Source organism: Octodon degus, unplaced genomic scaffold (assembly GCF_000260255.1).
Source record: "Octodon degus isolate 3935 unplaced genomic scaffold, OctDeg1.0 scaffold00164, whole genome shotgun sequence".
NCBI lineage: Eukaryota > Metazoa > Chordata > Mammalia > Rodentia > Octodontidae > Octodon > Octodon degus.
In genome coordinates this window covers 452985-467104 of record NW_004524740.1, presented here as the reverse complement: position 1 = coordinate 467104, position 14120 = coordinate 452985, and the positions used below count along the sequence as shown (strand labels likewise).

At 38.3% G+C, this 14120-nt stretch overlaps 1 protein-coding gene across 1 annotated transcript in view; it reads right to left on the bottom strand.

The window, feature by feature from the left end:
• Ap2b1 (adaptor related protein complex 2 beta 1 subunit) overlaps nt 1-14120 on the bottom strand; it is a 124247-nt gene that overhangs the window by 23973 nt on the left and 86154 nt on the right. Inside the window, exon 17 of the mRNA XM_023703155.1 lies at nt 12363-12492. Within this exon, the coding sequence (XP_023558923.1) occupies nt 12363-12492 (130 nt within the window). The remainder of the gene's footprint in view (nt 1-12362; nt 12493-14120) is intronic.

Genomic DNA, 14120 nt, shown 5'->3' with positions numbered 1-14120 from the left:
CTCTCTCTCTCTCTCATAAATAAATAAATAAATAAAATTAAAAAAAAAAAAGAGAGATGTGGAGAGAATGAGATTAAGCATTTCCATAAATGAAAACAGAAAGTACATTCAACAAATATTTATTAATCACCTATTATATGCGTGCCATTATTCTAGGTATGGGGAGATAGCAATGAAAAAAAAACTGCTGCCCTTTTTGGGTTTGCTCTAGAGTGACAGGCACAAACGATGAATAGTAAGCTAAATACTATTCAAAATGTGAAAAGTACTGGAGGAGAAAACACATGAGTAAGAGGGACTGGGTATCCTGGGAGTACAATTAGACCTTACTAAAAAGCATCACTTTAGCAAAGACCCACAGGAAGTGAGGAAGCCATGCAGATAGGCAAGTGGGGTGGGAGGCACATTTCAGACAAGGAAAAATTTGAAGTTTCTGAGATGGCAATGTACTCAAGGCCAACATGGTAACAGTGAAGGGAAGAATAGCAGACGGATTCATTGAGTCAGGGGAGAGACAGGGCAGGGCTAGGTCAGATAAGATTTTACAGACCACTACTGGGACTTTTGCCTTTTCCACGTAGGACACTATTAACCTCAGTTCTTCCAGGTTGGTGAGGTAAGACTGAGGGAAGCAGGGCAGTGGCACAGCCAAGAGTTACAACAAATTTCACAACTCTAAGAGGACTATTCTTGTATTACTGGAAGCTGCCCTGCAGAGAATCAAGGGTCAAGGGAAAAATAAAGCCAGGTACAATACTTCTGTTCCTGCTCCAGGAAGCTTATTTTTAAAGAAGTTTTACATGTTAGGCAAAATAAACAAACTTACAGTGAATGTATTATATGACCTCTTTTTGCCAATATATATATATCCATCTATGATATTTGTTATACAGCTTGGGTCTAGGTGTCCCCCAAAAGCTTCATGCAGTATAGTTGGGACTTTTCAGATGTGTCTGGATCTAAAGTGTGTAATTACTAAGTTAGTCCACTGTCTGGTTTAGTATAGTTCTTGGTAGGATTGAGGTGGTCTCAGCCTGGGTGTCAGCCCTGGGGTAGGTAGGCAGGGTAAGACACAAGGGACAGAAAAGAGTGTGCTAGCTTGCTGCTTGTGGCTTGCCGCCTTCTTTCTGCCTGCCTGCTCTGCAATGCCCCTCTGCCATGCCACCCTGTGTTGGAGCCAGCCAACAAGGGCCTGAAACTTCTACAAACTGTGAGCCAAATAAACCTCTTCTCCTTTAACTTTGTGTGTTGGGCATTTTGTCTCAGCAACAAGAAAATTAAGACAATGGTACACTGACCAAACCAGTACTACACAGAAACCTTTACTTCAATCCTCCAGTTTCCCTTCCGCTAGCATCCTAGTTTCAGTTGCTATACACAGTCACTGATAATTTCATAGGCCTTTCAGCCTAGCTGACAAGCCCCTCAAACTCTAAAATCCTAGCATAACAGCTTCAGTCTCTCTTTTCCTCTCAAATGACAGCTATGTGTACATACCTGGTTGGAGTTGTCACATCTCAGAAAGACTATGTTAATATTCTAGAATGGGGCAGGAGAATCTTACACAGTTGTATGCTGTGTAGGGCTCCTTGTTAAACTTTAAAACACTTTTAATACACACTGTACTGAATCACAAGATAGCCCAGGCAAGATTAGTAAATTATCAGGTAAAGTGATATTCCACAAGTCAGTTTAATATGTTGTTAGTGAAAACTCAATAGAGGCACAGTTCTTAGTAATAGTGGAAGTCTTAAAAGTACTTAGAAGCAAGTTGCAAATAAAATGAATTTAGAGCTATGTCTAGTACACTGTACAACCTCACATGGGCAAAGGAGGAAATGGGGCTGTCTAAATGCCTGGACAGATGGGCAGGTCACTGAGCATAGACTGTCTCTGGGTAGACCAGGAGGGAGGCAGGTCACACACAGAAGGGACAGGAGCACAGTGTGAACAATGGAACCAAGAGTTCTGAGCATTTGTATCTTGTGTATTTGTCCTCTAATTCCTTCAGTGGTTCCTGGAAACTAAGAATGCCACAAGCAAAGGACCACTATTCACTCACACACCTTTCAGAAGTGATTAGATACTGTTTTTCTTAGTTTCCAAACTAAGATTGATTCTACTTATATTTACCAGCATCCTTAATTTGAATTTTTTTTTTTTCTTCTTCTTCTTCTTTTTTTTTTTTTTTTTGTGGTACCAGGGATTGAACTCAGACCCTGCGCTTGCCAGGCAAGTGCTTTTTCTACTGAGCTATCTCCCCGGGCCCAATGGTTTTTCTTCTTAAATACCATAAGAAGACTGGTACCTATACAAATGCCTTTAGACTTTCCTAAAGTGGAATAAAAGGGAAATAACCATCGATAATTTAATGGGTCTTTCAGGCTGAGGACATTCACATTGTAGGTCTGTCTGAGTGATTTTCAGGCCTTGGGTGCTTTGACTCAAAACAAAACATTCTCAAAAATGCTAACACGTAGAACTAGAACCTACAAATAGAACATAAATGAACCTAAAGGAAGATATGTTCTAATTAAAAAATCTAACTACCTAGTAAGAGTTTTATGAATACAGAGTAGCCTATTTGACATAGTAGTTCCCTGTAAGTATTCATTTAGACACCAAAACATTAATCACTGCCAATATAAGGCAAATTCTACTAAAAACAGATCAGTTTTGAAGCAGACAACATTAAAAGTCATCCTTTAAAATTATTAAAGATTTTGCATTGTGGACATGTGAATATTCACATAAGAATCAAAGCTTTTCAAGTTTTCTACCACTGAGCTACATCCAAAAGTTTATTTTCAAGATTTATGAACTGTATACTATGACACTTGTATAATCCCTACATAAAAATTTATTTATTTATTTATTGATTATTGGTATTTTTGGGAAGGGTCTACAGAGTGTTTAGGGTCTCACTACTAGGTTGGACTTGTGATTCTCCTATTTACCAAGAGCATTCCAAGAGCTGGGATTATAGGCACATGCCACCACGCCCAGTCTCAATTGACATCTCAGTGCGCCCCGGGGCGAGGCCGGCATGGCAGGCCTGGGGATTGAACCCCTGGCCCTTACACCTGCTTGTAGGCACTTTAATCCACTGAGCTATTTGGCCGGCCCTAGCTACATAAAACATTGTGAGTAAATTATTTTTCTATCTCAAAAAAGGATGTTATAGCAAAGCCTAAGAAATAAAAGAAAGATATGATTGCCAAATGGTCTTCAAAACAGCTCAGAGAAATCTCACTGAGTTCTTTTCAGTTCTAACCTATAATGTACCCAAGGTTTTATGTAAAGATTATCAGCATAACAGGAACAGGGATCTATTTTGTTTGTTTGCTTTTGATACTGGGAATGGAACTCAGGAATTCAAGCTTGCCAGGCAAGAGTCCTATTTTGTGTTACAAGTTCAAAATCCCCTAAAGCATAACCGTACATGGTTAATAGCTATGTCTAATCATTTAACAAACTAGAAACTCAAGGCTCATTCTCTTCCCTTTTTTTTTTTTTTTTTTTTGGCAGAGCTGGGGATTGAACTCAGGCCCTTGAGCTTGTCAGGCAAGTGCTTATTCAACTGAGCTATCTCTCCAGCTCCTCTCTTCCCTTTTGTTCCCTTCTCCTCTCTTCCTTTCCCATCCTATCCATTCCATTCTACCCTTTCTCTTTTCTTTTGTTATATTCTGCTTTGAGATAAGGTCTCACTAAATTGCACAAGATAGGTTTGAACTTGTGGTCCTCCTGCCTCAGCCTCCCAGAGTGCTGGGATGGCAGGAGCATACCATCACACCCACATGGTTTATTCTCTATAAATTCCTAACTTTATAATCAGGATAAAATGATGGCTGTGATATTAATCAATGACAGTCCACAAATCACTTTCATTAATACTTAAAAGCTGTTTTGTAAAAAGTCTTTATCCCTTTGCCTGGGATTCCAGTGTGGGCTTTACTGTTCCTCAAGTAATGTCATCTCACAGGCCCTTTAGGAACTGGTTTGGTGTTTTGAGAACTGAATTTTTTTTTTTTTTTTGAGAACTGAATTCTGGGATTCAGAAATAATGGCTTCCTGCCACTGAGGATAGATTTCTGATCCATCAGAGCACATGGCTCTTACCTACTGCTTATGCGTAGTCAGAGAACTTGCTATCAATAAACAGCTTTCTAAAAGAGTCCAGAGAGCAGTAGTTAAGCACTGATTGTAGAAAGGCCAAAGAATGCTTAGTAAAATTCCTGTTATCCTTTTATTTCTTTTTTTTTAATGCCAACTTATTTTTTTAAAATTAATTGATTAATTTATTTTGTGTGTGTGTGTGGCCAGTTCAGCCCACCAGGGGGCGGGGCTGGCTGGCATGTGGTGCTGGGGATTGAACCGTGGTCGCTGTGCTTTTGCTTAGCTTAGTTTGTTCTAAGTAGGTGCTTTAGACCACTGAGCCATCTCACCAGCCCCTATCCTTTTATTTCTGACAGGCTAGGGATTGAACTCAGGGTCTAGCTATGCTAGGTAAATGCTTTAGCTCTGAGTTACATCCCCAGTCAGTCATTTTGACAAAAAGGATAAAATGCATTAATATATAAGACACCTAAATTTCCCAGGATATGTAGTACAGTGCTGATGTGACATGAAGCAGACATCAAACTTGAAACAGAAAATATCTCTTTTCTTTGGTAGAAAAATGTTTCACTCTTTCACAATTCAGATCCCATTTCCCTCCATACTGCTTGCCAAGTCCACCGGGATTATCTGCAGCATATCCTGAGCTGAGAATCTGTATAGTTCCTATAATAGCCAGTGTTAGGGACCCAAGTGTATACAAGCAGCATTGTGGTTCTATACAAGCACTCAGAGTCTGCAGTGCTCAACTATGGACTCTGAAGACCAAAAGAGTTTTTAATGCTAAACTTGCTTGAAGTGCACAACAGCCTGGAGAAGTCAGCAAGTGCCAAACTGGTTTGCTTCACTTGACAGAGCTTGGAAAACGTCTTCAGCTTGGAAACATTTACCAGTTTTTTTCTGGTACAATAGCTGCAGCTATGGGTTTTCTGGGCAAGAATGGACATATGTAAGACCTGAACTATAAAAGACAAGCACCATCTGTAACTGACTGTCTCGCAGGCTGGGGCTGCGGAGTAGGCGTAGCAGGGCAGAATTTTCTCAAGGCCATATATTTGCAAAAGACCTTTTAGGTAGACAAAGATCTTAAAACATCAATAAACAAGATTGAAAGTTATATCCTTTGTAGCTAGTGTCTTCAGTACTCACTGGCTTAAATATTCAAAGATTAAATGAACAGAACTGATAAATATTGTCTTATTCTAGAAGAGATATTAAAAGAAAAAAACAAAGAGATGCCTATTTCTTTTCCCTAATTAACATTTAGACCTTTACTCAAAAGTTTTTATATGAGGTTTAAAGACAAAAATGAGATAAAGATGACAAAAACTATAATCAAGAAAAGGCCAATTCTTTATCCATAGGTTCACCTCTAGGTTCTTTTATATAGTAGTATAGAAGAAAGAATTTTAAAGAAGATACTAGTAGACTGAAAATCACATTTAAATGTTTCCCTTTTTTTGAAAGAAATTCTGACATAATTGAAGAATAAAACAATTTTAAGTCATGAACTCATAAAGACAAAAAAAGATATGACAGCAACAAAATCTTTGGAGCTGTAACACTCGCATTATCAATAACACCACGTAATTTTCAAAGGTTTAGGCCTGGTAGCACCTCTAGTATTACATGGAGGGGAAGAGTATTAACAGAAAGAAGGCTGGGGGTGGGGATGTAGCTTGCCTAGATTGTGGAAAGCCCTGGGCTCAATTCCCAGCAACCACCTTCCTTCCCAATAAGAAAGCAAGAAAGAGAAGGAGGAAAAAAAAAAAAAAAAAAAAAAAAAAAAAAAAAGAAGAGTCCTAGGTTCTCTGTCCCATTCATATTGCTATGTACTACCTGGTGACTGTCATCCTCTCCAGCTCTTACATGAAAAACAAAAATTAATTCTTTTGAAGAGGATAAAGTAGATAGCATTTAAAAACACACCAGATATAGTTTCAAGGGTAGTAGATTAAGTGCATTTACCCACATTGTTTGCAAGAGATTCTCTAGCCTTCTATCCCAATTTATATAATTTGTTTTCTCAGATAAGAGAAACCATTTTGGTAATTTTTTAAGGTATAAGAATAGTTATTGTGGCTACTTTTTTTTTTTTTTTTAAATCAATCTGCTTCAAAGATGTTGTCTTAGTCGCTTTCTTTGTCAGTGAGACAAAATACCCCACATTTACAACTTAAAGGAGGAAAAGCTTGTTTTTTGTTTTCAGTCCATGGTCAGAAGCTCCCAAAGCATAAAAGGTACAATGGAAGGACCTGGTCTAAGGAAACTGCTCAGGTCACTGTGACCTACAAGAGTGAAGGGAGGAGCTCAAGAAAGGAGAGAAACACTTCTAGATCAAGCCTTCAGCGACCTACCCCTTCCAACCAGGGCCTACCTCCTAACTTTACATTCACATTCACATTCCAAACCTCGCCTATGATCAAATGAGGTATTTCTGAGTTATTCTCAACCTAAAACATAACCTAAACATATCTGAAATATGTACAGATGAGTGATATTAATATCTGAGATTTTTTTCAAAATAACATGGGAGTAAGGCTATGAAAATGGGTAGACTATACAAACTTCTATTGAAAAAGAAACGGCACAGAAAAGTTTGAAGATTCAGAATGGCTTCAGACTAGTTAAAAATGATTTGCAATCTAGAATTTTATTATACAAAAACCATCAAAAAAACGTGAAGACAAAATAACAAAGGAGACTAAAAGGAATGATATCTCAAAAATTTTATTTTTCTGTTCTCAGGAAACTACTAGGAGATGTATTTCATTAAAATAAGGGAGTAAACCAAGAAAAAAAAATACAATAGGAGATCCAATTCAGGAGAGAAATGAAGAGAATGAATCCTCAAGGTGGTGATAAAGGGAAACCATTCTAAGATGATAGCTGTTTCAGGTATTCAAGGAAACAGTTCAAAAAAAAAGAAAGAAAATCATTTCACACTGGTGCAGGTTTAAAGACTGCAGAACAAACTTTAAGAAAGGGAAAGTGACAATATTTTCAAGGGTCAGTTCTCTACAGAATTTGGGACTGAATTACACTTAGGAACACCAACAAATGGAAATTCCAGATTCCAGTTATTTACAAACTATTATATGGGGGAAAATTGCATCTTATTATATGGCTCAGCTTTGAAGAGTATTCATTATTGGGCCAGTGAGATAGCTCAGTGGTCTAAAGCGCCTGTTTAGGCAAGCTTAGGCAAAGCTCAGGGACTGCAGTTCGATTCCCAGCACCACATGCTGCGCCAGCCCAGGCCCCACCCCCCCCCAAAAAAAGAAAAAAAGAATATTCATTATTCATAATATTGCAAACATTCGACACCAGTGAATTTAAGAAAATTACAAGTTATTTAGACAGGGCTAAATATCAAAAGAATAAACTAAAATAAGCAAAAGATTGCCTCTGTGAACAAAGAAATTGGGGCCATGTTAGAAAGAGAAGGCTAGGTGCATGTATAGTTTTTTTTTTTTTTTTTTTTTTTATTGTAGAGCTAGCTGACTTTTTAAACTGCTTTTGCAGCTCTGATAAATATTAACTTAAAAGAAAGAGGCTATCAATTTTCCTTTGAGAGTATACAGCTCAGCGAAAGAAAGAGCAAGTTGAGTAGTTGCGGCAATTTCATGGTGTCTATGCAGAGACTGTGGGGCACCACCCCATGGCTGAACACATAATATGTCCTAAATCCACAGTCTTCTTGTAAACACTGACTTGAAGAGCAGTCACTCGCCAAATGTCAAATTAACAATATATCAGAGCTGACTGTAGACCTGTAATGCTGGCACGCTGGAAGGCTGAAGTAGGAGGATCTCAAGTTCAAGCCCAGCCTGGGCAACTAGCAAGAACTTGTCTCAAAATAATCATTTTTTTAAAAAAAGTATACTGAAGAAATGCTTCTGAGCAACTAACAATGGAAATACATCATCAATCATTTTTAATTCATGTAGGGAAAAATTCATCTGGAAATTGTTGTTGTTGTTGTTTTTTAAATACAGGGAATAAACTGTTTCAGAAATTTAACTGTATGATATAAAAGATTTAAGAAAGAGGGGCCAGTGAGATGGCTCAGCAGAATAAATGCTTGCCTGGCAAGCACAAGGGCCTGAGTTTAATCCCTGGTTCCGCAAAAAAAACAAAAAAACAAAAAAACAAAAAACATTTAAGAAAGGTTCCCAATGGAGACAAACTTGACTTTACTCTGTATAATATTCATAAGTTGGATTTACAAAGGTGTTTTTTCTGCATTTTTGAGACAGAGTCTTGCTATGGCTATGCAGCTCAAACTTACTACATAGTCCAGGCTGTCCTCGAACTCACGGGAACCCTCCTGACTCAATCTCCCAAGTGCTGGGATGATAGGTATGCACCACCATGCCACACAAAGGCGATTTATTCAGATGGTGCCCAGCATCAAACTCAGATCATCATGTATTCTCTGCCACTGAACTCCATGCCCAACCCCCAAAAGGCTTGTACAACTAATATCACTATGGCAAAAACATTTTTGTCTAGGTTCAAATCCCTAGTAAGTATATGACTCTGTCACTGAAGTATACTGTAGCCCACATTTTAGGAAGAAATGATATCTTTAACCTTTAAATAGTATTATAGTCTATAAGCCAGTAAGTTCAATGAATGGCTCTTTGCTGCACAACACTAAGGACTGAACCAGGGGAATCTGTCCCTGACTTCTACCCCAGTCCTTTTTTGGAGACAGGGTCTTACTAAGTTGCCCAGGCTGGCTTTGAACTTGTGATCCTCCTGCCTCAGACTTCTACCACACCCTGTGTAATAAGCATTTTAATGAAAAATTTCTTTTATCAGTATTATAATTTGACAGCTGATTTGTTTCTACACGTTGACAGAAAATTAGCCAAAACAGCAAAAGCTCACATAGCATTCAAAACTTCGTTTTTTCAACTCGCAAGTATTTTATTTTCTTTTTGATTTTATAGTCTAATAAAAGCATTAGGAAAGTACTAATTTTCTTACTTTAGCTCTTGAATCTAAACATTACGCAAATATGTTTAAATGCTAGAAAAATCTTTACCTGGCTTTATCTAGATCTAGATGGTATGAACTGGTTGGGATTAGTTTTGATTCTTATTCATATAGGGGTAAGAGCACAATGGAAGGTGGACGCTAAGTACTTACTCATCAAAAGCTAGCATTAGTTTCAGCTGAGAGAAGAGTTTGGGCTAAGATCCAACTTCTTTTAGGAGTGTTCCTACTGGGACTCAGTGAAATAGATGTGCAAATAGGAAAGTAATCTAGTATTTATTGAAGAGATTCCTCATTTAATGACTGTGTTACATTATTGCAACTAGGCTGCTAAATGGATTGGTAACAAATGAGGAATTATATATAGTATGTGCGTTACAATATTCAGAACAAGAAAATGGTCAAAGGAAACTCCAATTTGATGACTTTGCATAACTCTTACATTCAGCACTGTATAGAACAATGTATAGTAGAACATAAAACTGTAGTATTATACAGTATAGTATAATCGGCAAAAATTACAGTATTGCATAAACAAGGTGCACTGTATAAAAATAAAGACACTGAGGTTCTATAAACAAGATATACAGAACTGTAAAGACGGATCATAATTCCAACCTGTCATTAAACAGGTCAGCGAATGAGGAATATCTATCCTTTCCTTATAAAAGCAGAAAATTTGCCCTGGTTTCTGTGACCCAAATTCCCTCTCCTACTGCTGAAGCAAAGCATTCTTGCATGCATGCTGACATACTAACTAGGCTTAAGGTTCTGTGGGTCAATGGGAGGAAGGTTAGATTTCAAGAAAAGAGAACACATATATATTTGGGTTAGTTATTTTATGATCTTGGGCTGGAAAAGCCCCTCACACTGCTATCATAGTAACAGCTAACACTATGTGCATAGTAATCTTTGTTTTAGTCTTCTTGCTAAGCCAACTTAAATTGTGACTCACTTGTCTACTGCCTAAATCCTTTTTCCCTTTGCTGAAAACAGCAGCAGTCATCTACTGTGACAATAAGCTAATGAGCAGATAAACAAACCCGGTGTACTGGTATTTACTCAGAACATTTAGTTTTAGCTCCAAGTAATTTTACTGTTGCTATCTCACCATTGGTATAAGAACCTTAGAGTGGTATTTCTAGAAGACTGAGCAATACATTCCCACCTGTTCTGACTAGAAAGTGGAGGGTTGATATTTCTCATTAAAATATATTTCATAATCTTGTTCAAACTGCCTTATCACCTTGTTTCTGGGTAGAAGTGGGATCACAGATATGTGACAGGGGCATTCAAACCTTCCACTTTGGTATGTCTTTTCACTGCCCCCCACAGTGCAGTTTCCCCTCTTGTTGCTAAACTATGAGCTTATTTTCAGTGGAGATTTTTTTTTTTAAACTTCAGAGTTCCAGATTTTAGTTGTTAACATTTTATTTTCCATTTTTTTCTGCCACCCTGGGTTTCACCAGCCCTGAACCAACTGCACATGACTTACTGATTGGAAGACTGTCGCATTTACACGGCTCACACACATATGGACTACAGGACTCGTATTCATGTGTGGCACATGGGAGGTTTTCTTACCAGAGACCACACAGAATTCTGCTCAGAGAGGAATGTTCTTGTCACTTCTCTGGCTGTCAGAACCATTTTCTCAGTTCCCCACTTTCAGTTCTCTCTTGTGTCCTTTAAGCATTAAAACCACCTCTAGGGTCTACACCTGTAACCATATTCCTCCAGGGCATTACAACTTCAACTTATGATTACCAGTCTGTTTCATGTTGTAGTTAAAAACTTGCTGTTTTCAAAAAGAATTCGAGACTGATGAAAACTGGAGGGCTGGCCAGATGGCTTAGTGGATTGAAGTGCCTGCTTAGGCAGGCGCAGGGACTGGAGTTTCATCCCCAGCATGTTGTGCTGGCCTCATCCCTGGGGCTCACTGAGACTGAGACTGGGTGTGATGGCGCATGCCTGTAATCCCAATGCTCGGGAGGCTGAAAACAGGAGGATCACTACGAGTTGTGATCTGTGTAGTGAGACCCTGTCCACCTTGTGCTAAATACATAAAAAAAAGAAAAAGAAAAAGAAAAAAGAAAATTGGATAAAACTCTAAGCTAATACCTAAGCATTTAAAAAAATCCAATAAGGGCCGACCAAATAGCTCAGCAGGGGATGGGGGTTCGATCCCCAGGCCTTGGCCCCGCCCTGGGGTACGCTGAGACACTGATTGAGACTGGATGTGGTGGTACGGCCTGTAATCCCAGCACTTCGAAGGCTGAAAACAAGAGAACCACTACGAGTCTGATGCATGTAGTGAGGCCCTGTAGACCCTGTCCTAAATGCATTTAAAAAAAAAAAAAATTCAGCATTTTCAAAATTAACAGGCATTTGAAGATCTGATAAAGTGGTGCCTTAGTTCCTCTAACATGTTGTTTCACTTATTACAGTTACGTGCTGACAGGGGCATTTAAATCTAAATAACCCAGTGTTTCAAAGAAACCAGCATATAAATTTCCCTCAAATGTATTCTTATATAAATTACCTTTAAACTTTTCTATGAAAGTCTTAAGGAAAAAAAAATCTGTAAATAAGAACTTAAAAACACTTCTAAATGCTTACTGAATAAAAAGAGCAATTTTCTGTGTGAATGCATGACTTTATGTGAATTCTCTGTGTGAATCCAGAGACCAGCTCTAACATAACAAAGACAGAGAGGCTTTTGTGTTGGTACTGAGGTAGCTAAATGGTCTAATGGGAGATAATTAAATTATTGGGGGTACTGCCCTTGGAGGACACTGTTCTTGTGGGACCTCATATAGTTCTTGTGAAAGTAAGCTGTTATCAAAGGAGCAAGATCAGCCCTTCCCTGCACTCTGGCTTCCTGTCTTACCATTATGAGCTTTCTGTACCACACATGCTCCTGCCATGTAAATGAGCCACACAGATTCTCTGCAGAATCAAGCAAAAGTCTGCACCAAGCTCTGGAACATCTAAAATCTATGAGCAAAATAAGCCTCTTTTCTCTCTGAAGCACCCACCCTCAGGTACTATGGTATAGCAATGGAAAACATACCACTACTTTTTTTTTTGGGGGGGGGGTAACCTGGGATTGAACTTAGGCACCTGTGCTTGCCAGGGAAGCCCTTATTCTACTGAACCATCTCTCTGGTCCCAAAACAAACTACTACAAATACAATATAGCATGGTAGTGACAAATACTACCCACATGAAGTAAAACTGACCTGCAGGTTATTCAGAGGCTCCATCTTCATAACCGGGCCCAAGGTGTTGAGAGGCAGGGAGACATCAATGCTTTGGTTTGGCATTAGTGGTGTATGGATGGCCAGAGGAGCACTTGGGATGACACCAAAGCTAGGAAAGAGAATGAAAAAAATCAAAGATTAATGAGTCAGGATTTGGCTACATTTTGGGTTTCAGTAGACTTTTATTTCATTTTAAGGAAACGCTTTTCAAGAAAATTATATGGAAGGAATGGCAGGAAGCAAGGTTTTCAATTCCTACTTGCCCTAACAATGGTCACATTATTACCTCCGTATTCCATTAAGTTGCTTTGAGGAAAGGATATAATATTCATAATAACAGAAATGTTTCGATATGATTTTGAAAGTTTCTTCAATTTACCAAGCCACTGAAGAAACACAGGTTTGATGAACACTGGTAAAATCCATCCTTCAGACATAGCGGGGTACTCTTGTAATCCTAGCACTCTGGGAGGCAGAGGCAGTAGGACTGCAAGTTTGAGCCCAGTCTAGGGAACTTAGTAAAACCCTATCTCAAAATAAAAAAATTAAAAAGGATGGGTCATGCAGCTCAGTATAAAGGCTCTGGATTCATCCCCCAGGAACACACACACACATATACACACACACCTCTTTTCTTAGATAATCCTTGCAAAAGAAGACTTAAGACTTTCCACTCTGTAAAGTACAATAAATGGGTATTTTAATAGCTTGACAACCTGTCTCATCAGTCCAGAAGATTGTTTAGTCCTAAGTTTCATTTTTCTTATTTGTTCACTTAAACAGGACACAATCACCGGAAAGAGCTAATCTAAATAGAGCATGACTGGCTTATGCTTTCTAAATAAGTAGGACAAGTTGTAGGTGTAAATACGGCTACTTTCTAGAACCAAGGAAAACGAGTAGTCACCATTTCAAATTCTTGAGGAGTGCCCATTTCATAACAATGCACGAATGGTAAAAAGACTGGAAATGTAGCCCGAGCCTGATAATATATAAAAGACAACAACCATGATGGACGGTGGATAGTCTAAGAAACATAAAAGCTTCACAAGTGGAGCAGAAATGGAGAAATGGGCTAGAAATGATGATATGAAATTTACACTTTATTATCAGTTTGTTTTATCTGAAGACAAGATGATAATGTTTATAAAATTAAAGAATTCATATAAATAGTATTTTTATTTTTCAGCTGTCAGAATGACTCAAGAAATACCTTTCTTTTCTTAGGTAAATTATCCCTTACCATACCAAAATGTAATAAGGAAGTGATCCTGAGACTCACAAGTTGGAGACAGCCTGGGAAACTCAGCCAGAATCTGTCTAAAAAAATGGGGGTTGGGGAGGCTGCTAAGTGCAAATGTGTGAGTTCAATATCAAAAAATGAAGATGGCGGTGGTGGTGATATTTTTTAAAAGGCTAGACAGAAAAATTGTACATGTGAAATATAGCTAAACAAGAGTCAGTAAGTGCATAATGTGAAAGACGAAAGAATAAAATCAAAATAATCTGAAAAAAAAATCTAAACATAAATGCTGAAAACTTTCCTACAAAGACTTCAATGTATGAATTGAAATGACACCTTCTTTCAGGCAAAACTGACCAACAACAGTCAATATTGACAAAATTCTAGTAAAATCATTAGACTGGGGCTGGTGAGATGGCTCAGTGGTCTAAAGCACCTACTTAGAACAAGCTTAGCAAAGCACAGGGACCGCGGTTCAATCCCCCAGCACCACA